A 25,051-nucleotide genomic window follows, 5' to 3' on the forward strand; every position below is an offset into this window, starting at 1 on the left:
CAAAATGTAAACAATTAGTAATTCAACCCGGATGTGCCACGCCCACCTCAACTTTTTTGTCATAGGTTAATTTATATTCAAATTGTCTTGTTGTGTTCCAAGTTTCAATGTTTTACATAAAATAGGTCATAAGATATATACACACCAAGCTCAAAGAAACAGAAATATTGTAAAAAAAAACTCAAATTTGAAAAGTTCACGAATTTCAATTTTGCTTTAAAAAACGATTGTTATAAATCATTTGAAAGAGCATGAAAAGCACATTAAGAATCCGAAAAAATTAACCCTCTAGGTTAAACAGGTCACGTGCTAGAGCAGTCCAAAGTTGCGAATTTGGCTGTTTTCGGAAGTACATGTCGGAGGTCAGATGTCAAAGTATTAACTGATAGCTAAGGTCAATGACCTTTGACCTTATGAAGGTCAAGGTCATCAAAGTTCACGATCACAAGATATGACCCTTCAAACTTTGAAAAAATTCAACCGGATGTTGCAAAAGAAAAATTGAGAATCGAAAAACGGCTTCCTAATGTCATGTTTTTTTTTTTATCTTCTTTCATTTGACACCAAAATCATTTAAATCGGATGAGCCATTATGTCTGAATAAAAATCAAATCATTTCAGAAAAATCAAAATGGCGGCCAAAGTTTCACGTCTGTTCCGGATTTTTTTTTCTTCGTTTTTTTGTCATAACTTTGTCTACCTATCCGCATAAAAATTTTTGTCCTATACAAATTACACCGGAAGATATTCAACCGGAAGTGAACATCGTTTTCCTGTTTAAACCGGAAGTGAAATTGAAAATTTGACTGTACCATTTTGTTTACATTCTTAAACTGTCTTTGCTCAATTTTTTTCAGATTAATCAGACAAAAAGCAAAAAAAATGAAAAAAATTCAAAATTTGGCAAAAAAAATGTCTGCGACAAATTTTCGAATTTTGAAATTTTGAAACTGCTATTCTTTCAGATTTTAACAGTAGATTCCAAAAATGCAAACCCAAAGAAAATCGACCGAAAAATACGACTTCTAGAGCCGATTATCTATTCTTGCATATATTGAACTGTGGCACTTCCGGTTTTGCAAAAAAGATCCAAAATATATTTATGCACATCGTCGCCTATATCTAAGGTTCGTGAATGTTGAATGGGTGCTGCAACTATTGTAGTCTAAGCTCAGGAAGGTGTGTAAAAATCGAAAAAAAAAAAAAAAAAAAAGAATTGACATTTCGATAACAAACTGTTACAATTACATGTTGTACAGGTAAGTTGAGATTACAATATAGATTACGTGTTGTACAGGTAAGTTGAGATTACAATATAGATTGCGTGTTGTACAGGTAAGTTGAGATTACAATATAGATTACGTGTTGTACAGGTAAGTTGAGATTACAATATAGATTACGTGTTGTACAGGTAAGTTGAGATTACAATATAGATTGCGTGTTGTACAGGTAAGTTAAGATTACAATATAGATTACGTGTTTTACAGGTAAGTTGAGATTACAATATAGATTACGTGTTGTACAGGTAAGTTAAGATTACAGTATAGATTACATGTTGTAAAGGTAAGTTGAGATTAAAATATAGATTACATGTTGTACAGGTAAGTTAAGATTACAATATAGATTACGTGTTGTACAGGTAAGTTAGGATTACAATATAGGTTGTGTGTTGTACAGGTAAGTTAGGATTACAATATACATTGCGTGTTGTACAGGTAAGTTAAGATTACAATGTAGATTACGTGTTTTACAGGTAAGTTAAGATTTCAATATAGATTACGTGTTGTACAGGTAAGTTAGGATTACAATATAGATTACGTGTTTTACAGGTAAGTTAAGATTTCAATATCGATTATGTGTTGTACAGGTAAGCTGAGATTACAATATAGATTGCGTGTTGTACAGGTAAGTTGAGATTACAATATAGATTACGTATTGTACAGGCAAGTTGAGATTACAATATAGATTGCGTGTTGTACAGGTAAGTTGAGATTACAATATAGATTACGTGTTGTACAGGTAAGTAAGGATTACAATATAGATTGCGTGTTGTACAGGTAAGTAAGGATTACAATATAGATTACAAGTTGTACAAGTAAATTGATATTACAATATAGATTACAAGTTGTACAGTTAAGTATTGACCTTTCTTGATCGGCCACTCATTGTAATTCTGCTTGTATGGACATTATTATGGACATGTGAGACAAACTGGTCTTTTTGCAAGTCATTAGAACACCTCTACTTTCTACTCATATAAGTATTAGCATTTTCAATAAGGGAACCCATCTTTAACTTGACATTGCTGTTTACTAGTAACACCAGGAATATGAGCAAACTGTACGCAACATAATAAAAACTCCATTTATATATGATTTTTTATCTTGTTAGAATATAGAAGATAGTACTAAACGTAATATAATAAGAAGTGTAGCCTCTGATACTTTATTTAAAGACAAAGAATTAGATGAACTTTATATTCTTTTTAAGGTATTCTTTCATATTCTTTTGTCTCCAAACAATTACATTCTGTCATTAATAGTTTGGTTTTGAATGTATTTTGAGTATATCTACCAATGTTTATTTCTGTGTTGAGTAATTGGTTAGGCTGCAACTTCCATTTTCAATTAAGCTGACAGCATAAGGATAGAGTGAAATAATAGAAATTAAGCATATTTTAACTGTGCTAGTTGAATAACTTAAGACCTAATAGGATATATAAAAAAAACAAGTGTAAGCTTACAAAATAAACATTATGAGTTAAGTAAAATCTCTGAAGAAACCAACGCACATAGTGGCATTAGGAGAATGTAGGAAGTGACACCAATGTATCTTGCCTAGCTAAGTAGGGTAATGAACCGAATGAGTTCATATCATCCATGAATTGTCTGAATCTCTGTCCAATGTATTCCAGGAAGAATATTTAACATCATGTTATTGGAGAACTAGTCAACAGCCTGCAGAAACAGCTGATAAATATGACCCATCTAGACCTTATTATGATTTATACAAGGTAGATTTTGACCAGTTTAAAACTATGTTTCTATCTCTTGCACCATGGGCTACTGGTGTACATGCTGGTATCTTAGCTATTAGAGCTTTCAGGGTGAGTTCAGAATTTAATTATGCTTTCAGGTTTTCAAATTTGCTTCTTCTGTACAAAGTAGCTGTCTTCATTAAAGAAAAATTACCAAGTATATACGCTTCCTTATGAAGAATATGGTCAACATTTTTTTTTTGTATAGAAAGCTAATGCTACATATTATCTTAGGTATTTCTGTTAAAAAATAGAAAACAAGTCGTTTCTTTTCCTCTTATTTCCCCCCTTTAGTGATTAAGAACAAATAATTCTATGCTGTTAACACATGTTTTGGTTTTGACATCAATTTCAGATAGTTGGACATAACTCTAACTCATAACTAAACTCGCAAAAAAATACATTTTTCTTTCATTACATTTCAGTATTTAGATGAGAATAAAGATAATATGATTAATTTTAAAGAGTTTGTACATATACTGGGTATTATATGTAAAGGTAGTGTCAGTGAAAGAATTAAATTACTATATTTACTTCACTTACCACCTGCTCTAACATCAAATGATAACATTGAGGAGGAAGAAGATGTTGACACACCTACATCTCCAAACACTGGTAGGTTTGGTTCTTTGGAAATGGTGTCCTTATGCTATTTTACCTTTTCTCCAACTCTTATTAGGCTTTCAGAAAATGTTGAACAAGGACATGGACTATAAATAAATTGCTTACAATCCTTAGTTTCAGAGAATGAGAAGTCAAGCATTTCAACGTCAGATTTCATGGATTGTTCTTTATCTATTGTATATTCCTATTTATATTTGCATAGTTTGTTGGGACTTAATTTGTGGATATGTTGAACCATGAAATAAAAAATATACTGATTAAAACTTCACATCCGAACCTAGATTTATTAACAATACAAAATGTGTACATTTTAATCAAATCTTTCTCTATCATATCATTTATGGTTGAGGTTTTATTTACAATGGTGTTGGTATTATATTACTAGATTCAACTGAAAGTGGCGTGGAAGCTACAGATTTCTTTGATGAATCTGAACTAGAAGCTATGAGAGAAGAGATGGAAGGTATGGTTTTTATATTCAGTGTTATTTTTGGGTCTTTTATCTAGTATCTGGTGCTTCCATCTATGCTGGTTTGGAATTGTTGTTAAGAGATCATCTGGTGTTTGGTTTAATTTTCCATTTCAACACACTAATTTATCTGCTTTCTTGTTTACCAGATTTGGAGCTTCCCAGTGTTGAGCAGGATACAGTAGCAGAAGATGGAAAACCAAAAGATGATCTTCCAAAAGGTAATTCAATTTTGAAGATCAATTTTTCTCATATTTGTTACAATAATGCCTCAACTTTCTCTTGAGCTCGTGGTATATTATCTGGCACATAGTGTTCAAAGGGTTAAGCACATGGTTTAGGGTGGTGATCACATTTTACCAATCCAAGACTATTCTGAGTCTGTAGAAGTTCATATATATGGCTATTTTTCAGAGGAGGGTAAAGACATAAAGCCACCCACTACATTAGGTTTAGTTACTGGTGCTGCTGATCAACTGAGTCCAACATCATCTACTGTCTTAGATACATCTAGTACATCATCTAGTCCTGATAATTACGTTCTAGGTAAGTCTTAGATACATCTAGTACATCATTTAGTCCTGATAATTACGTTCTAGGTAAGTCTTAGATATATCTAGTACATCATCTAGTCCTGATAATTACGTTCTAGGTAAGTCTTAGATATATCTAGTACATCATCTAGTCCTGATAATTACGTTCTAGGTAAGTTTTAGATATATCTAGTACATCATCTAGTCCTGATAATTACGTTCTAGGTAAGTTTTAGATATATCTAGTATATCATCTAGTCCTGATAATTACGTTCTAGGTAAGTCTTAGATATATCTAGTACATCATCTAGTCCTGATAATTACATCTTGGGAAATTTTTCTGGTAATCTTCATGGAATTTAAATTTTCTATACTGTTACTGTGTTGATGTGTCTTAGCATCACAAGGAACTTCTTTATTTGACCACAAAATATTTGAACCAAATACACTATTTACTATCAATGGTGCATAGATATTAATTTTCCAATTCTTTTTGTATCAAAAAAGCTTCATGAGATTCATTCATTTAGTACTTTTTTCAAGTTTCAGGGTCATTCTGGGGGTATTTTTTTCATCCTGAGTGATACTTTATGAGTTCTGAAGGTTTGGTTTTAAAGGTTTCCCATTCTAATGATTATGACTATGACTTTTGTATTTCCAGAAGGTGGTATTTATGTGAATAAGAAAAGAAGAAAGAGAACTTTAAGTGAGAAATTACAATCTGATACGAAAGAAGATTACAAGAATGTGGAGAGGATGAATCAGGTAAGCTTTCAAGAATGACATCCTTATACTTTAGCTCATGGATGACATCAACATGCTTTGGCCAAATTTTGAGTATTAGCTAATTGTTAAGCTTTAAGTCATGGTTCGATACTTTTGTTTTTTTTCAGAAACAATTTATACAGCTATGGAAGACACTGTATGACATGTTCTTAGACAGCCCACAACAACAAGACCTGTACCATTCTATAGCAACCATTGGCACACTTCTTTTACAAATTGGTGAAGTAGGAAAAAGGTTTCGTATGCAGAAAACTGTTTCAATAGATACTCAAAGTTCTTCATCCGATGCACCTTTCTCTGACAATCCAGATAGTAAAAGTGATATTTCAGCTAGTCCTGACAGCGGCTCCATTTTGGATGCCAACAAAACACAAATGGGAGATAACCCTAAGCAAGATACTCAAGTTAAGGTAATAAATGAGTCTGTAGAAACTGATGAGAAAAGTACAAGTGAATCCACAGGAGAAGCAAGTGGTGGAAATGGTGAAAGTGGAATCAGTATGACAGAAAGTCATCAGTCTTCAATTAATGATCAGAAATCCATTGGAAGCAAGGCTGATGAAGATTGGTCCATTTCATTTGAGCAGCTTGTGGCATCCTTGTTAACAGAGCCTCCAGTTGTGGCATATTTCGAGCAGAAGGCTGATATTTCTGAACCAGTTCAACGAATGAGGAATAGGCGTTTGCTCACAAGACAGGCTAGCTCACCAGTTGATGCAAAATCTTAAAGACATCAACAACATTAAGATAATCCATGGGTCCAAAATGTTAACTTTCATCAGTCAATTGTGAACTTCTGGCATCTCTGTGATGATATAATCTAACATTGATGATGCTAGTAAACTATCAGTATGACTGGTGAAAAGTAATGGCAAATTTATTGACTGGCTTTAGACTTAAGTTGTTTCTATGGATGTGCTTTAGGTTTCTGACTACTTCGAAGTCTTTCCCATGTCTTGATCTCTTTGCAATTAGATTGTCTTGCTAATTTCTAGTCCATGTATGATATATAAGATATGCACATTTCAATAGTAATTTCAATACCAGTTTTTATTGGGGTTTAAAAGAGGGCTTTGATCATTTTGATTGAATGGTATCTGTTAAAAGGACATGTTAATCTTAAATAAGATGGTCAAAACTTTAAATTTCTTTAAAAGAATGGGTTTCTTGAAAATGTTTGTGTTGAAAGTTTGGTGGTCCTTGTATGTTAATTTGATAAATGTGTTACATTTTATTTTACATGATGATATTGCTTGGTCAAAATTGCTAGTTGCTCAAACAAACAAGCTTAATTCATTTCTTATTTAAGCCATACAGTTCTGTAACTTTAGTGTAATGTAAATATCATATATCAAAACAAGTTCCCTACCAAGATTGACATTTTCTTCCCATTGTTATATTTAACCCACTTAACCCCTCTTTGTTAATATTTGATTCGTTGATTACAACTGTTAATATATTTTGTTATTATTATTATGTTATATTTTGGGCATTAACAAATTCTTTGTTAATAGAGGGTATTGATATTAAATCATATTTACAATATAATGTTTATATGAAGTTTATTTGTGACCATGTAGATGAATATTTGATAAAATGATAAAATACAATCTCTGATCTGAAGGGTAAAAGGCTGTTGCATTTGTCATTCAGCCGACCAATAACATTGACACTTATTTTAGTCTAGAGATAATCTGTGAACCAATGAGATTCATTGAAACAATATTAGGTGAAAATTCGACAAACCAGACGCTTGATTGAAGTATTCCTCTTAACCCTGTGTAAGAGGTTGAATAAACAAGGGCGAAAGTTAGACTGCTTCTACCAAGAGACTTATATGGCTGATTCAATAGCTTGTGACCCTTCAGAGCTGAAGACACCTGTTGCTAAAATGCACAATTTATGGCAATTTAAACCACAGTTAATTGATGCAATGAGACTGTGGTTTTGTGACTTTAATACGTGTCACATTGATAATGCTAAATAATGCAAATTTATTAGAAAAAGCCTTAGCTTACAGATGCTATTTAAAATAGTTTGAATGTGACTGCTCTTGTGTGCTTCCATGCCTTAATTATGTAAAAGAAGATTAGAATACTTGAGATTAATAATGCTATAAACTATGTACTATTATACATACATGTATCATGTTTATAGGCATGTACCAATAAAAATTGTAAAGCCAAAGTTTTTGTATTTTTCAATTGGAACATCAAAAGTATTGCAAACTCACTGAACTGACTGTTCAGGATAGCTTCCTTAAAATGTTCGAAAATTTCAATGAATTTTAACTGTTATGACATGTTAGACCTTTGATACCTTAAAGAGATAGGGGCTGATTTGAGCCTTGAATATATGTAAATAGTCTTCAAAATTCCAGAAATGTATGAAAAATGCATAATTCCTTTAAAAATACTTCAAACTAGGAATTTTACTATCTATTTCTAATGTTTTTTCTATATAGCACAGATTATCTTAAAATGACGAGTCGTCTTTTTAACTTTCAAGCACAGATAACTCACACACATGGAACATGGATTTGAAGACGAAAATTACTGATTAGCTCAGCTGAAAAATTCCCGTTTATGAAACAAAGGTACAATTGGTCAACGAGTTCCGAAAGTTAATTTTGCCTGTTAGGCTACCCCTTGTCAATGGTGAAAGTTTAATAAGGTGAATTATCAGCATGCTTTTGGATTGATATATTCCCTATGTTACTCACATATGCAATATGAAGTATTAGAAAATCTTCCATTTTCTTTAGCTCAATCCAGAATTAAGAGAGAAATTGAGCCTAATGATATTAAAAGCATATTCATGGATAATTTAGTCTGAAAAGAAATTATGCAATATAATGGACCCGTAAAAGTTTTAAATGTGAAAAATTTAAATTCTATAAACCCTACAGCATGACCAAATGATTATAACTTTAATCTTATCATGCTGTTCTTAACAGTAATCTTAAACCAAACAATAAAACTTAATAACATATGGGAAAGATTTTATGCTTCTAACAATTATTATGTGTTTGAACTTTTCTTGAACTTTGTGCTATTTGTTACAGAAAAACAGCAGATAATATTTATAAATCGAATTCAAGTCACCCATTGTTTCACCCAAGTTTCTGCATTGACGATCTTATTACGAACTTATATGAATACTTTTTGTCATAAGTTGTTGGTAATTTGTGAAATGGTTCAGAAAAATCAGTTAAACCTCAAAATATAGAACTGTAATAGCATGGTCCTCAAATTAATAAAACAAGCCAACAATCAGCATAGATTTATGAAACTACTTTTTGTTTTGCCATGAAAAATATAGTTATAGAATTTGTGATTCAATTGGCGATGTTCAGTATTCAGATTCAGTATATACAAGCTGAATACAAGCAAGCTAAAAAGACGTTGTGCTAATTTAAAGGGGTATTCCGCTTTTTGTAAAACCTTTTTATTATCAAAAACGTCGGAAATCATACCTGAATATATTTCTAAAGTATGCGATTTATATCTATGTATCTTCTTTATCAAACTGATTTTGTTTTAAAAGGGTTAATTAAAAACTGAGATTAGGCCTACAATTAAGCAGTTTGACCTAGTTTCGGTGATTGGCTTTATAATGGCTCGTTATATTCAGTTGAAATCTTTAGAAAACGTAGGAGACATCGCTGGATTTTTTTAGTTAGAATTATACGTTATGGGATACCTTTCCATAGTTTTCGGTTTAGCCTATAGTTTTCACAAATCTGTGCAAAAAAAAATTCGAAGCAGAAAAGCGTAATGTCCCTTTAAGCTTATTAGATCCGTGGGAACTTTTACCTTTTGACTTTAATCAACTAGTACCAATAAAAGATTATACTCTCATAAATGACATGAATAGAGTTCTACGTCCTATTTCTACGCACTTGATTGGCAAATGAAAACGGACAACGCCACGCACTGTGCAATGAGGGATATTTTGGCAGAAAATTGGCGTAAGCCTAATGTTTTTCGGTTTCCATCCATCGAGGGATCTTAACGTACACAGCCAGTGTACTATCAAAGAGTTTGTCCGTTTTGGACTATCCATTAGCGTAATTAACACCAATGATGCATGACACTTTATTCTTCACAAGACACAAAATAATTGGTTCTAAACTTTACAGACTACATATCAATTTAGAATCAAATTTTACGGAAACACCATCATAGCCTCCGACTAAAAATATAAAAAATTGCAAACAGTTGTTACTACATAAAATACATACATTAAACGAAGTGAAAAGAGGTTGTCTATCCTTTCCATATGCACAGACATTCATAGCCTCTATAATTTCAATGTACTGTATTGTGATTGTGTAGGAATTTGGCCACAGATAACCAACAGCCTGAAGTACCGTACGGATGATGTATTCAGCTTTCTATCCCAATAATTTCCAAAGCACAATATCGCTATATAGATGAGGACTGATACTCGTGCTCATCAGAGTTGTCATCAACAACAGCAGAAAGAATTATTATTTTATCATTATTTTCATTGTAAAAACTTACGACTGGGTGAAGAGACGATACTTATTAGAGCCCAGCCTTCAGCATCTATAACTTCTTTTCTCATTGTGGAACCAACCGGTTGAATAAATTCATATTGACAATTGAGTATTTCACATCTTTTGTCCAACAAACTTCCAATGTACATGACTTCCATTGTTCCATTTTCATGCAGGGTTGTCACCTATAGGTAATTAACAAATAAACTAAAAAAAGAGACTAATCGTGTAATTTTTATGCGCCCACATGAAACAACAATATATTATGTTATAACATACTTCTTTCATAACATAGTACATAACGTTTCAACACAATTTACTTATGTAGTCATCATATGAAATGAAGGAGTAACATGGAAATATATAGCAAAAAGGGAAGCCTGTGAAGACATTTACTGATAAGTTCAGCTGAACAATTCCTGCGATACAGATACATTTTATACCTACCCTCACAGGACTGCTACCTTCCAAGTAATAAAATATCCCTTGAACATAATCCCCTTTAAACCATACATTGACGGATTCGTGGGTGTATAAAGCATACCACCTCTTGACAACCCTTTTCTCCTCCTCAGCTCTGATAAATTGATCAAAAAAGAGAGATGAAGAAAATGACAAATATGGGCCGCAGTATTGTGTGTGGAGTGCAAAAGAGCAGTGGCGTAACTTAACTTTTTCATTGGTGGCAAGACGGGGCAGTGGCAGTGGCTTGAAAGGTGGGGAGGGGGACAATCATAGGTGCATTCCGAGGCAAATAAGACTGGTTTATCAAGTCCGCTCGTCTCGGAATGCACCTATTGTTCGCGTCACATTATCTTGTCACGCCACGTGATTGGTTAAAACAGAGGTCAAGCAAAGGTGATCAGAATGAAAAGTCAAGAAGGACAGTGTTAGACCTTACTGTAGTGGTTACGTACAAAGCTAATAGCTAATAAAAAAATTCGAAACGAAACTAATAAATACGAACGGAAGTTAGATCTAATTTTAATTAGACTGTTATAATAAACTGTGATATATATGTTTATTGTCTATACAGCAAAATGAAAAACACAATATAAGTTCAATTGCATATCTGTATCATGGGTTTACGGGACGTTTACGGGGAGCCCTGACTGACAATTGCAATCAATGTATAAGTACGAAGTTCGTAATAGCTTGTCAATATGAAGATGGGGAATCCAAGGAACTGAAACTTTGTTGAAAAAAGCTAGAAGGTTCTACAAACTGAACTAAACTCAAAATTAGTTTTTTAGGCTTATAGTAATAATCTCAAAATACTTACCCATTAATGTTGAATTTAGCTGTCATTTCTAAATTGTCATGAATTCGTAAATGTATTTTTTGACTTTCAACAAATAACATCCCTAATTTGTCTACTCTTCTCTGTATATCTGATGTATATATAAAAGTACAAGGTATATACTATTCAGAGGAATAAAAGAACGTACCTGTATATTTGATACAGCTTGCAAAGCGAATGTGATTCAAGCTTTCCAAGGGGTTCGATATTGGAAAGTTGACCTCCATATCCAATCCTAGTTAAAACACAATCGAACTCGATGTACTGACAACAGCGACTATTTGAAGTCATATTCAGGGCAGTATCTAGATAATGCTGGAGGAGAAGGTCAAAAATAAAAGGAGTCTCTCTGGGATGAGGTCCGAAGGTCCAAAGCCTCTTGAGCCAACGGATTTCAGACGACACCAGATGAATTTTGAGCATGTAGAAGACTTAATATTCATTTCAAAATAAGACCAGCCCGACAAAAACCACAGGTCCGGGGCCGTGGCTCAAAGTACGCTACTGATAATATTTATACCAATTCCCCCAATGATCCGCATAGTAGACTAAGATGTTCAGTGAAATGTTCAAGGTTCTATTAGCATAACGATACAGCCAGTGTGAAGATTTTTTTAACATTATATAGATATGTGAGAAAGAAAGTAAACCGGATCGGAGAGAAATTGCAAAAAAATGCACAGATTGCAAGAGAACTATCTAAATTTCAAATTTTGAAGTTGATCGAAGCACTTTAATTATGTTAATGCAGGGAAGGGTGCGCATTATACACGCTGTGTATTATATTCGCAATTATTCGGTTTCTAAAAATGAAATTTGAATTTGACTAATTTCACAAGTATTAGGTCAGATACTCGAAATTTGGAAACTTAGCATATCTTATGAATCTAATGAAGTTTCAATTTTCTTTTAGAAGACTTTGTTCTTGAATTGGACAGAGTTTTTACAAGACAAAAAAGGCGTTTGCTAAAATACTGTAAAAGAGTTTTTTTTTTTTGGACTTGACATTCGCGCTTATTAATTTTCAAGTTTTAAACAGAAAAAAGCATTAATATTGAATTTAGATACAAAGTATATAAAAGGCACGTCGCTGTTCACCTGTGAAGCAATGGATAAAGGCAAAATAGAAATATAATTTATTTTACAAATACAAATCTGGATTCAGGGATAAACATTAAAAAAATTTTCACGACAATAAAGTGCAGTAGTCGACATGGATTTCTTCTCTTTCGCTGATTATGATACAATATGCCCTTTGAACTAGGTACTAAAGTAAATGCAGGTAAATTCAGTTGATTGAAAGAATTTAAAATTAATATTACCTTCGATGTATTTGCAATGTGCAAGAACCAAACATATAGCTAAGATCGCAAGCAAACCAACTCGTTCCATCGTTCTCGTCTATGTTTGTTGTATAGGCTAGCTTTTCTCTCAGAAGTTTGAGTTATTTAAATACATGATTGTGTTTATATCAAAAATTGTGAAATGATACTCTTCGCCTCAGTTGGTTATTTGTTTTTTATTGAATTCATTTTCATAAATATTCACTAATTAGTATAGTTTTTGTTTAGAAAGGGATATGAAATAAAAATAAACTATTCAAATACTTCATAAAACATATAAAATATCGAAAAACAAATATTGGACTCTACAATTTCAGTCACCTGTATCGCTTTACACTCTAAAACTTCCTCTTGTCGTTCGACTGTAATGATAGACAAACATAATTTACCAAACGGTTTAGAAAAAAGAAAGAACCACAAATATAACAGGAAAACTTACGTCCACGAAGAACAAAGTTTTCATTATCAAATACGTTCTACATTATACCTGAAAAAATAATATTCATAATATGATGTTTACATCTATGGAACCACTTGATCAAACTGAATTTGTTCGACAGGTTCGCCATTTTCAGGGATTGATTTCAGTTTCGAATACAGATAAATAGTCTACAGAAGTACTAGAAATGTACAAAAATCTTCAATACTTCAAACTAAGAATTTCACTTTTTATTTCTCTACGTCTTTAAATAGAAAGAAATGACGAGTCGTTTTAAAATTGAAACGAGATTAAATCATAAATCTGGACAAACATGAATATGAAGGTAAAATTTGGATGGTGATATGTTGATACCGCATGCACAGCTCCGCCTAATATTTCTGTCAGATAAATTCTTGAATATGGATTCTTTTAACTGAACCAAATAGCCTTCTTTAGGTCGTTATTCAAGACAGGCTTTCTTCAAGTCTCTGATAATCCAAAAGTTAAATCCTTACAATACAAAACATCAAGCTAATACTTTCGGATATTTCAATCAGGTTTCCCTCTGTCAGTGATGCGTGTAAGTCTTTCGGATGGGACAATAAACCGAGGCCCCGTGCGCTGCGTGGACGTTAAAATTCCCTCGACAGTTGGAAATCGAAAAAAGGGAAGGCAAATGCCGCTGTCCTGACAAAATTTCCCCCATCGCACCCTGCATGGCGTTGCCCGTCTTCATTAGTCCACATGGTGCAGAAAGTAGGTCGTAAAACTCCGTTCATTTCATTTCATTTTACAATAGAAAACAATAAAATATCATTTTTACATTTCAGCATAGAAATATAAATGAATCGACCAAGCTATACATTTATTGTCTAAGGAACACAAAATGAATGTATCAGAAAGCTTACATGATCAGAGTTTGTACACTAGAACGGCACTGGTTCTGGAATAATCTCCACATATTCTGTACTGAAACTATCAAATCTGAAATATAATTTGATTTTTTACAATTCTTTGGAATTAAATTGTAGCCGATAATAAATCTTGAATTAAATTTTACTGGATAAAATCACAATATGTGATACTGCTACTGGTTTTCTACATTATTGATTGATTGGAAATGTATCGTACTGAATGAAAAATATAAAAAGATTTGTGAATACTTACAACATTTAAACTCTGTTGTTGGACCAACTGTTGCAGAATTACAGTCTTATAAGAAGTTTCCTGGTTGTGCTGTTGGAACCATCTGCATTGATTGGATCAGGATATTCTTTTGCAGGTGCGATATCATCGTAGAAATACTAAAATAGAATAAACAAAAATAATACAGGATACCATTTAGGAAAGACACAAAGTTGCAAGATACGCAAGATATACAAAAATTGAATTGAACATTTCAAAGTACCCCTAATGTCTGAGTAAAGCAAAACGTTTTTTGAATTTTTTCTATATTTTTAAAGAAAATTGGAAGATCAGCCTCAAATAGAACTGTTCGTCTTAGAATATCTTTGCGTTGATAAGAATATATAACGTGTTGGTAAGAATATAATATTTTGTAAGTTTATATCGAAAAGAAACTCTTAAGTTCTATTTGAGGCTGATACTCCAATTCTCTTAAAAAATATAGATGCCCGTGGGTTGGGTACTGTCTAAGAATGTGAACAATGTATACATAGGCTAGGCTCTAGATCCTGTAATTGTTCGAATAATCTGGATATGCAAGGCTAAAATGTACAACGTGGAATCAGCGTCCGGATGATCAAGAATAATGGCTGGCGGGAAATATTGTCCAATCAAACTTGGGGTCAAGAGGTGAAGGTCGCTACATTTGTTGATTTATTTCATTTAAGACAAGTCGAGTCATCACAACTACTTCTCATACAGGCTTCTCAAGTTTTCAAAATGGGTAAAATAAAAGGTAAGCCAGTCCCCAATTTCACACATTCTTTATGAAAGCTTTTATGTCATCAATTATTACGTCTACTAATGTTACATTTGTCTATTTTCAGGCGGTCCCGTTGTGGAAATGCAAGGAGATGAGATGACAAGGTAAGATTGTCAAAATGTCAAATGAAGCCTCAATGTTAAAATTATCTGAAAAATAAATGTGAAGAATTGATTATTTCTGAAGATATTGTCAGATGTTACATTTCAGAAATAACCTTCCGAATATTTAGAAACTGATAGTACAAAGACAAAAGTTTTCCCTGTACTCACTTTTTTTTCTCTGATCCAATAATTGCTCAATTTGTTTTAAACTGGTAGCAATACCCTGTTATTTTACGTTTAGCCTATGGCTACACTAACAACAGGTATAGCCTAAATCTCACAGTCAAAATATTGACTGCAGCATTTAGTGAAACGTCTTCTATTTAGCGTTAACAACTAGAAACCCTAATGACGGTACTGTAGGGCATGATGTGAATTTCAACACCAGGATGACAATAGCCCAAACCTGTTTCTTCGGTGCAAAGCTTTAGATGGAATGGAAGACCAGTTTAAGTGAGCATGTAGTTCAATATGATAACTTTGGATTTTTCTAATGCAATGATAGCTAATGTTTTTTGACAAAGGTGGGAATTTGAAAAGCTAAGTGATATATATCATATGTCAGGTAATAAGAGGCACCAATTACTTGCTAATTATGTATGCTTTTTAAATAGACCAGAGTTGAAATTTATAAGAGAGTCTCAACAAATCCACACATTTATTAAAATAATATAATGAGAAGTATTTTTGTGATTTATAAGTATCCTTTTAGTTTTCTGCAGCTGCACCATTTTTACTCAGTTTGGTTATCAGTTGATCAACAGACCATGTGGTTTTTGTCTGTTCTAGCTAGACCATGAACATGGTGTGAAGAGAGAGGTCAAAGTCCATTGATAGTAAAACTATCCTGATAATGTTTATGCTGTGTCACTATCAAGTTATATTTCACATATTAAATATATTGCCATATTGTTTATATAATATAAGCTTTCTTAATTTATGTCACTGTAATATTCACAAAGTTTCTTCTGGTTAAATTTAAGTGCTTTTCATAGCAAAGATAACTTGATGGTCCTCGAAAATGTGAAGAGGTTTTCAAGATTAGGATATGTACATAGAAAAATATTTGTACAAAACACTGATGCAATTTTGTGCATTGAGTCATTATAATCACCAATTAAAGTGTTGTGATATTATGTAAATCATAGGTAAAATCAAAACAAAAGATTCAGGCTATTAAAATTGTACAAAGTTTCTTTGCTTTATAATTTGCAAAAAGGATCTGTTTAAATAGTATTAAATATTTCGTGATTTTTTACTGAATATCTTCAATTATGTCACTTGTACCTGAAGTATGTCAGGATTAAGATGGACTTTGATCCTCACTATCACAGTTTTAATTTGTATGTCTAAAGTACAGAGTGCATCATACATGGACTGCTGATTGTAGATGTGATTTTAGAAAAGGTGTGTTTACAATAGACATTGCCTCTTACAATAAGAGGATGGAATATTGGAATCTCAATAACATACATATATTATTATTGTATTTTGATGTCAATTGTAAATATCCTAATAAGTCACACCCTACAGCTATGTGTTATGAAACAAATTCATGCAGGGCCTTAATTTTTGAAGGTTAGGTGAGTTACAAATCCTTAATACGAAAGGACCAGTAGCAATGCTAGCCCTCTGGAAGTGAGGGTACAAATATGAGGGGGTGACAACTGTTGAGGTTGTGATTCCAAATATGGAAGCATCATGGGTTTTGCCTAAAAAATTTTAAAAATGGATTTGATTTGAGTGCATTCTAACACATTTTGGGAAAAATGTATTACCCCTTCTGACTTCACCACTATAAAAGACATTTATTTTGTATTGTCAGAAATCTGTAACATGATTTCTGTGTAGGAAAACTTATATAAGAATGATCTTTATAATATGCATCAGCTTAAATAATAGTTACCCTTACATACAATTTATTCTCAAGCGCTAACTAGACCATGTTTTGTTGCTTGTTTAAGGCTATTGTTAGGTCTAAAGTGTTAGGTTAAATGTCTAGTGTAAGGTTATGAGTAGTCTGACCATTTTTTTCTTAATATGCTCCTCAGTGATGTACAATTAGTTTACTCCTTTAACAATGAAAATTACAATAACCAATTTTAAGATTGCATTAAAGTAGCATCTATTGTATATTGAGGTTTTCAAAGATTCAGACTAAATAGTTTAAAGTTCTAATTGATGTCTTGACCCTGTCTAGTCAGTTTTGCAGTCTTGCTTTGCTCCATATTGATTTGATTCCTTCAACAACATAAATTGTGAACATCCAATCTCAGTTTGTACTTAACCTAGTATATGTCTTTCTTTTCAGAATCATCTGGGATTTGATAAAGGAAAAATTAATTCTACCATTTGTAGATTTAGAACTACATCTGTTTGATCTGGGTATTGAACATCGAGATGCTACAGATGATCAAGGTAATATTTGTAATCATACGCAATTAGTTCTTGTGTCTGTGAATCATATTCCAAAGTAAATCGAAGGCTTATGAATTTTCCTTCTTGTGATAAAAGTTTGGCATATCCAGTTTTTTACAGTAGAAATCCAATTTTGCAGATCAGCTTATTCCACCAATTCATTTCAATATTAAATAATTAAATCATGGCATAAACTTGGAAAATTTAGATTCCCAAACAAATTTCATTGTTAAATGTTAGGAAAGAAAATTTGCAGTTCTGTTCACTGTTAATGTATTTATTATGGGATTCCACAACATTTCTTGTTGTATGTTCGATTTCAATATACTTATTTCATTATTATTTTGTAGTAACTATTGATGCAGCTAATGCCATAAAGAAATACAATGTTGGTATTAAATGTGCCACCATAACACCAGATGAAAAGAGAGTTGAAGGTAAGTGCCCTAATGAGCATAATTGGCATCAAGTAAGAGTGTAAAGCAACCCTCAAAAATTTCCAAGTCAGTTTTTATCTACAGCATATTAACTGCCTAAACTTTTAAATTGGAAATGCTGTACTAAATAAAACATTTTCATAATGATTGGCTTCAACTAAAATTGATATAAATCAATAGTATTTAATGTTTTTTGAATGATAATTGATACTAGATAAATAGTGTTTTTATGGTATTAATATATTTCAGAGGCAGAAATAGGTCAGTTGTTTAAACATTGCATAGTGTGAAACTCTGAGTAACAACATGTTTCAGGTTCTGTGTTTCTATATTTCAGAATTTAAGTTAAAGAAAATGTGGAAGTCCCCTAATGGTACTATCAGAAATATATTAGGTGGAACAGTATTTAGAGAAGCTATTATATGTAAAAATATACCACGATTAGTACCAGGCTGGACTAAAAGTATTGTTATTGGTCGTCATGCTTTTGGAGATCAGGTTAGACACTGATTTGACAGTTTCTTGAGAATAAGGGGCGTTTGCAACAGCTTCATTTGTCATCTGAAATGTTCAGTGAGATTTTGAAAAGATTTTTGTAATTCTTAAAGCATTTTATATTTAGCAGGTGTACAGCCTTTTCAAAAATATCCTCTTATAATTCTATTAGTTCAATCATTTATTTTCCATTTTGGTTAATTTAAAAAAATCTCTGGTTGACCTATTGTATATTTTCAGTATAAAGCTACAGATTTTGTAGTAGGGGGACCAGGAAAATTAGAAATGAGTTTTACACCCAGTGATGGTGGCGAGAAACAAAAGTTTACAGTTTATGAATTTAAAGAATCTGGTGGTGTTGCCATGGGAATGTACAATACAGACGCTGTAAGTCTATTGGGTCTTGTGAAATGGAGAAAAAGTCTTATTGGCAAACATTAGCAAATTGACAACACTTCTAAACATAGCGAAGACTTCCATTGACATATCAGAAATATCCAGATTTCAGTCAGACAACTGTAATTCCACTATATACTAAACACTTCATGACATCAGTATCTCAAAATACACTTATTAGCTCCATATAGCAACTTTTGCTGTGGTATTTCTGTAATAAAAAGAACCATAGATATCTGAAGGAAAATTAGAATGATGAAAAGAGGCATGTTATTTTTTAAATGCAATGAAGCAAAAAAAAAAAAACAGGACTACAGGACTTGAATAGGCTGGGAGTTATTATTATCCAATGAAATAGGTCTACTTAAAATTTGTCTTTATTTTGTAGAGTATTAAAGATTTTGCTCACAGTTCACTTAAGTTTGCTCTACAGAAAGGCTGGCCTTTATATTTAAGGTAGGTTGGATGGACATTAATTTTTTTTTTATTCAGCTATTAAATTTCAATACTTTCAAACCTTCAACACTAAAACCTTTGATAACTTACTAAGGAATGGATTTGAGTTCATGTGATAAATGATATTGATATTTTTGATATTTCTATTTCTTCATTGATCTTTTCAGTACTAAAAATACTATTCTAAAGAAGTATGATGGTAGATTTAAAGATATTTTTCAAGATATTTATGATAGGTAATAGTAAGATCTATAAACTGACAGTAAAGAATAGTCTGAATTTAAACTGATTGTTAAATCTCAAATAGTGAAAATGCAATATCGTCACGTAATAACAGTTTCTCATATGGCATGTTTGGCCGTGGTCCACAAATATGATTGCAAGAGTGTAAGATAAGCTCTTGATAAATAGAATCTTGCTGCATGAAGGAGCTGAATATTTTTTCTGATTATTATTATGTGTATATAAATTTAGAGAATATAAAGGTGAATATGAGAAGAAAGGTATTTGGTATGAACATCGATTGATTGATGATATGGTAGCCTATGCTATGAAATCAGAAGGTGGTTTTGTGTGGGCGTGTAAGAATTATGATGGTGATGTACAGTCGGATTCAGTTGCTCAAGGTAATTGTATACATTCTCAATTTACAATGTCTGCTGAAATGGACTCTTTCTAAGATACAGAGTGGAACAGTTTAAACGAATAGTTGTAGATGAATATGATTAATGACTAAATGAGATGAAAGGTTATAGTCCTTCTGCTCCAATTCCGTAGGGACATATGCAGAGCATGTAGCAAAACAGTTTATAACCTTTAGTTTATAGCCTCATCAATAACTTGATATATTTACCATATCAGCCCAGTTGACCTTCACCACTGACAGGAGAGTTGAAACAAATCTTACCTGGGGACCTTGAGTCTTAAATAATCTCAAGCCTGTTATAAAGGAACAAAACTGAACTCATGTTGTGATCAAAGTTCATTTCAATATGTAAAATATCTGTGTTTCCAGGGTTCGGATCATTAGGTATGATGACCAGTGTATTGATATGTCCTGATGGTAAAACAGTAGAAGCTGAAGCTGCTCATGGTACAGTCACAAGACATTACAGATTCCATCAACAAGGCAAAGAAACTTCCACTAACCCTATTGGTAAGTCATATAGCTAAAACACACACTGTGCTTCTCTTTAAAAAAAAATAGTCAATGTTCATTCCTTTTGGCATTTGAAAGTATGCGGTGGAATTTATCATTTCATTTCCTTGTCTTCTCCAATCCAGAATGGAAATTTTAATTGTTGAGATACAAAATTGATAAATATGATATATTTGTAAGAGTAAATTAAGGATTCTACTACCGTTGAATCGCAAATGCAGCCATATCTGATATTATATTGTTCCAAAGATTTCTTCCTACATTTTACAACTGTCTGTTTACTTTCAATTAGTGCATGTATTTGGACCACATGCTACAACTTTTATTTTTACTATTTTTAGCTTCTATTTTTGCATGGTCAAGGGGGCTAGCTCATCGTGCTAAATTAGACAATAATCCAGAATTAACTAAGTTTGCTGACAGTTTAGAAGCTGTATGTATTGAAACTATTGAAAGTGGTGACATGACTAAAGATCTTGCTATCTGTATTAAGGGCATGAACAGGTAGGTTTTCTGAAAGTTTTTGCTATATTTAAGTTTTTTATCCCTAACATTATAGGTAAGTAATTTTCCAATGGAAAGTAGCATTCCAAAGTTATAAAAACTTTGGATGTTGCATGCCCATTTTGGGAAATTCAGGTGTATCTTTAGAGTCCCAAGTTGTGACGTAACAATATTTATTGTGCAGCCAGTCTGAATTATTTCATCAGATATGATAACATGCAAATAAACTATGTATCTATAGCTAGCAGGTGTATACATTCTGAATTTCCTAGATGTAAACCTAATACAGACCATATGGCAGTGACAATTTTGAAGTGTGCCTAGAGTACTAGATGATATAACATTTTATAAGTCAGTCTCTGCTTGACTATAATCATTGTCTTTATATCTGGTCATGCCTTTTATTTCAGTGTAACAAGAAAAGATTATTTGAATACGTTTGAATTTCTTGACAAACTTGCTGAGAATTTAACCAAGAAGTTATCAAGTTGACAACATAATTCAAATAGTAAATTATAATAATATTGTGTTATAGGCGCTTAAATTTACTCTTTTTTTACTGGTTTCAAACTTACATTTAGGCATTCCCATTTTATCTTATAATTCTTTTTAATTATATAATTACATCGAAATATTTATTTGAAATTTCATTTTCTATTGTTATTTAAGAAACATTTGGGCATTAATAACATGTTTAATGATGTTAAGATCAAATGAAACATACAAGAGTAAGGTTATTGTTGGATATATGATTGAATCAGAATGAAGTTTAAAATGTTTACATTAAGCTCAAATGTTTTATCAATTTTGCAGGGCAAAAGTATTTAGTTGTTATCATTATTCTTTACTATATCTCAATTTGTGCAATTCTATATTCTCATTCTTGAAAGTAGTCGCTAGTGTTATATATTCCATACAATTCTCTTCAAATTAAATAAAAAATTATCTTCATTTGTGTTTTCTTCATGAGTATCAGCTCAGATTAGTGAGTATAGATGCTTATCCAGGTCTATAATATTAAGTTATGCCATGTATAGTTATTGTGTGGGTATATTTTGTTCACAAATGTCTATGCTCTACCATAAACCTTTTGATCTTTTGCAAATTGATGTTATCAGTGTCCCTGATACACATAAATTTTTTTAGAAAACCTGTTTACAGTGCCTTGTCGATGTTTCCATTGGCTTTCATGCAACATTTCTATAAGATTGGTTAACATCCTAAAGACTTGGACAATTATAACACAATATGGATGAATATGTCTAACCAGTTTATATAATCTTAATCAATATTCACACTAGATGATATATATAATATATAGACAGAATAGATAATATAGAAACAATAGTCATATAAACCAGATTCATATTTCTCAAACAATTTAACAGATATTGTCTTAAACATGGTATTTGGCTAACAAATGAAGGATTTTTTTAAATAGAGAGCCATTCATTACATCTATAAAGGTTACTGTGTCTGTTAAACCACCCATTCATTTCTCAATTCATATTACATACAAGAAGAGTGGTTATTTTTCAAAGGAAATTATAATATGCACTTTAATACAGTCGCCAAGTTCATTTAATCAAATTTCAATCGGAATAAAGGCTAGAAAAGACAACGTCCGATAATCTGCAGTAGATAATACTAAAAGTGAATTGTGCCTGCACCATGTTTGAACCCGTTCCACATGTGTTCACTCTTCCATTTTCTACTGTTGCAGCTTTATTCAGTCAATATTTATGGATGTTTAGGAAAGTTAATATATTAAAAAGATCTAATGCATATAAACAAACTCAGGTCTTAAAGGGACAGTTGTGCTATTTTGGGCGGTTGATTTGAGTCTTGAATATATGTAAATAATCTTCAGAAGTACTAGAAATGTACGAAAACCACATAAGTTCTTTAAAAATATCTCCAACTAAGAATTTCTTTTCCTATTTCTATAGATGTCTTTTCTATATACAAGAAAAGACGACTTGACAAATGCAAATTATTCTCCACACATGGGTTTGAAGCCTCAAATTTCAGCGGTGGGCAGTGAACACTGTTACTGATTGACATAGCAAAAAAAAAAATCCTTTTTTGGAGACTAAGGTTTGATTGGTAACAAAATTGGAACACCTGTCCCTTCAACACTTTTCCAACCTGAATATTAAGTAGACTGTTTTTATTTGATATAGATGCTCATAAATAACATGAGCCTTATATACAGTCTTATATTATAAGATATTTGTAAGATTTAACACTAGATATGTGATAAATTCTAAAAATAAACATTTTAGAAACCATCCAGATATGGACAATAAATGATGCAAAAAAGGGCATTGTAGTTCAAATCAGATACATCACATCATAATTCTTATATTACAATGAATTCTACAATGTCATAACTCATTACTGAGAAGTAGGGCTTCCATGATAAAAATGAAATATAAAAAATGCTCTTAAATAAATAAGCAAATAAATAAATATGTTTATAAAAAAGCGAGCCTCATATTTTGATAAGATGTATGTTCAGTCAGAAGCTATTGAATACAAGCATGCACATCTATAAAACAAAATTCTGCATTTTTGCATTCTGTAAAAATACCATATTTCTGTTTTATTCAATCTAAAACAGTTAAAATCTTTTAAATGAAGCAGGTTAAGCTAGGTAATAGTTTTATATGGTTTTTGAAACATCAAAGAGTTTATTTTATAAGGATGTCAGTCCCTGCACAGTTTAAATTTAGCATTTTGACCCGATAGAAAATTTATAAGGTTTCAAGGTTAAAGAGCAAGCAGCATCGAATTCTAAAAAGAAACTATTCATAGTCACCCTATTCCAGAATAACTTAAAAGAGGAAAATTGATTGAAGAATCTGAAGCATCTGTTTTGACTAAAGGGTTTAGTTAACTGTGTTGTTACTCAGTATCTAGTCCTATATTTGAGTTCAATCAAGGTTGTTGTGACCTATTATCTGTAAAATTTCAATGCTATTATATGTAAAGTTTTCATGAACCTCTCCACAAATCACAAACTGGTAATTGAAATAATACAATTTTAAAAAGTTAACACAAAAACCTTTTCTATCAAAATAAACTTAAAAGAATCAGAAAAGGTTTCTACTCTTTGTGTATGTATTAGTGAAACTTATAGCTTCTTTTCATATTTCCAGTATTTCCTATTAAATTTTGTCCATTTGAATCTTGGAATTATTGTCACAAATCCATTAATACCATTGCTTCAAACCCTTGCTTCATGTTTTAGAGATACTAACAATTTTGTTCCATTCATTACTACTGGCAAAACTATATATCTTATTTTGTATTCCTTAAAAAAACTGGCAAATATAGAATTTTACATGTCTTAAACATAATTTATAAGTAACTAACAAAATTTAACCTAAAATTCGACAACAAAACTGTCATTATGATGATTTCAATAACATCAACTGTTATAACATATTTTATCAAAAATTATAAATGTGATTGATAAAAAAAAAAAAACTATTTGATAAAAATATCTAAAAAAAAACAATTGATAAATAAAATGGTTATTACTTCTTTTTAGAGGCATGTAACAATTCTTAACAATTTATCCTTACTTGATTGAAGTATAAAAACAAGGTGAAAATGTTCAGAAAAAATCTTTTGCTGCTGAAAATTCCAAATATCTAATATATCATAGCACACAAACCTCCTCCTTAAACTCTCCAGAGTCACCCATAGATATTCTGCATCAAGCTATTCTGATAGCAAACTGATCATTGATGTGATCTAAATTAAAATCCAAATTAAAAGTACTGCTCAAATATGCCTATCTATTATTCTATATGTGTCAAGTCATAAATAACAAATTGTGGTACAAACAATCTATCATGTTTATAAACTATGTGGCAGAATAATCTAAACATCAAACATTTGTAAATATCAGTCTTGTACCTCTAAGGTCAAATGTCTGATAACTACTAGGGACCTTTAAGATGACTGAAGATGACAAAAGTGATGTCATGAAACATAACAAGTAATTTAAAACACCTGATGCCACATTGTTCAATTGTGATTACAACAGCCAAGTGATGATGATGTACATAAACAATATAACATATTTCAA

General features: G+C 31.8%; 3 protein-coding genes across 3 annotated transcripts in view; 2 read left to right on the forward strand and 1 right to left on the reverse strand.

The window, feature by feature from the left end:
• LOTGIDRAFT_152898 (hypothetical protein) overlaps positions 1 to 6,177 on the forward strand; it is a gene marked incomplete at both ends in the record, with an annotated part of 16,633 nt that extends 10,456 nt beyond the window's left edge. Inside the window, 7 exons of the mRNA XM_009053397.1 lie at positions 2,392 to 2,490; positions 2,915 to 3,106; positions 3,463 to 3,652; positions 4,047 to 4,124; positions 5,325 to 5,428; positions 5,557 to 5,761; positions 5,912 to 6,177. Of these exons, the coding sequence (XP_009051645.1) occupies positions 2,392 to 2,490; positions 2,915 to 3,106; positions 3,463 to 3,652; positions 4,047 to 4,124; positions 5,325 to 5,428; positions 5,557 to 5,761; positions 5,912 to 6,177 (1,134 nt within the window). The remainder of the gene's footprint in view (positions 1 to 2,391; positions 2,491 to 2,914; positions 3,107 to 3,462; positions 3,653 to 4,046; positions 4,125 to 5,324; positions 5,429 to 5,556; positions 5,762 to 5,911) is intronic.
• Positions 6,178 to 9,530: 3,353 nt separating this feature from the next.
• Positions 9,531 to 11,498, reverse strand: LOTGIDRAFT_228361 (hypothetical protein; the record flags this gene model as incomplete). The annotated part of the gene is made up of 5 exons (XM_009053398.1): positions 9,531 to 9,643; positions 9,976 to 10,156; positions 10,419 to 10,548; positions 11,254 to 11,362; positions 11,420 to 11,498. The coding sequence occupies 5 exons, from the start codon at positions 11,496 to 11,498 to the stop codon at positions 9,585 to 9,587; spliced, it is 558 nt and encodes a 185-aa protein (XP_009051646.1). The 3' UTR covers positions 9,531 to 9,584.
• A 3,389-nt stretch (positions 11,499 to 14,887) lies between these two features.
• Positions 14,888 to 21,902, forward strand: LOTGIDRAFT_208961 (hypothetical protein). Its single transcript, XM_009053399.1, has 12 exons — positions 14,888 to 14,956; positions 15,048 to 15,087; positions 17,399 to 17,505; positions 17,856 to 17,942; positions 18,280 to 18,440; positions 18,678 to 18,824; positions 19,222 to 19,289; positions 19,457 to 19,525; positions 19,764 to 19,915; positions 20,305 to 20,445; positions 20,790 to 20,952; positions 21,363 to 21,902. Exons 1-12 carry the CDS (start codon positions 14,941 to 14,943, stop codon positions 21,442 to 21,444), a joined length of 1,233 nt encoding a protein of 410 aa, XP_009051647.1. The 5' UTR covers positions 14,888 to 14,940; the 3' UTR covers positions 21,445 to 21,902.
• The last annotated feature ends 3,149 nt before the right edge of the window (positions 21,903 to 25,051 follow it).

Source organism: Lottia gigantea (genome assembly GCF_000327385.1).
Source record: "Lottia gigantea unplaced genomic scaffold LOTGIsca_2, whole genome shotgun sequence".
In the NCBI taxonomy this organism is placed as follows: Eukaryota; Metazoa; Mollusca; class Gastropoda; family Lottiidae; genus Lottia; species Lottia gigantea.

Bases quoted from the DNA above. Each gene is read 5' to 3' on its own strand.
- LOTGIDRAFT_208961 (XM_009053399.1), top strand. The intron at 17,506-17,855 runs GTAATATTTGTA...ATTATTTTGTAG, and splicing joins AGATGCTACAGATGATCAAG to TAACTATTGATGCAGCTAAT. The intron at 20,446-20,789 runs GTAAGTCATATA...TACTATTTTTAG, and splicing joins AACTTCCACTAACCCTATTG to CTTCTATTTTTGCATGGTCA.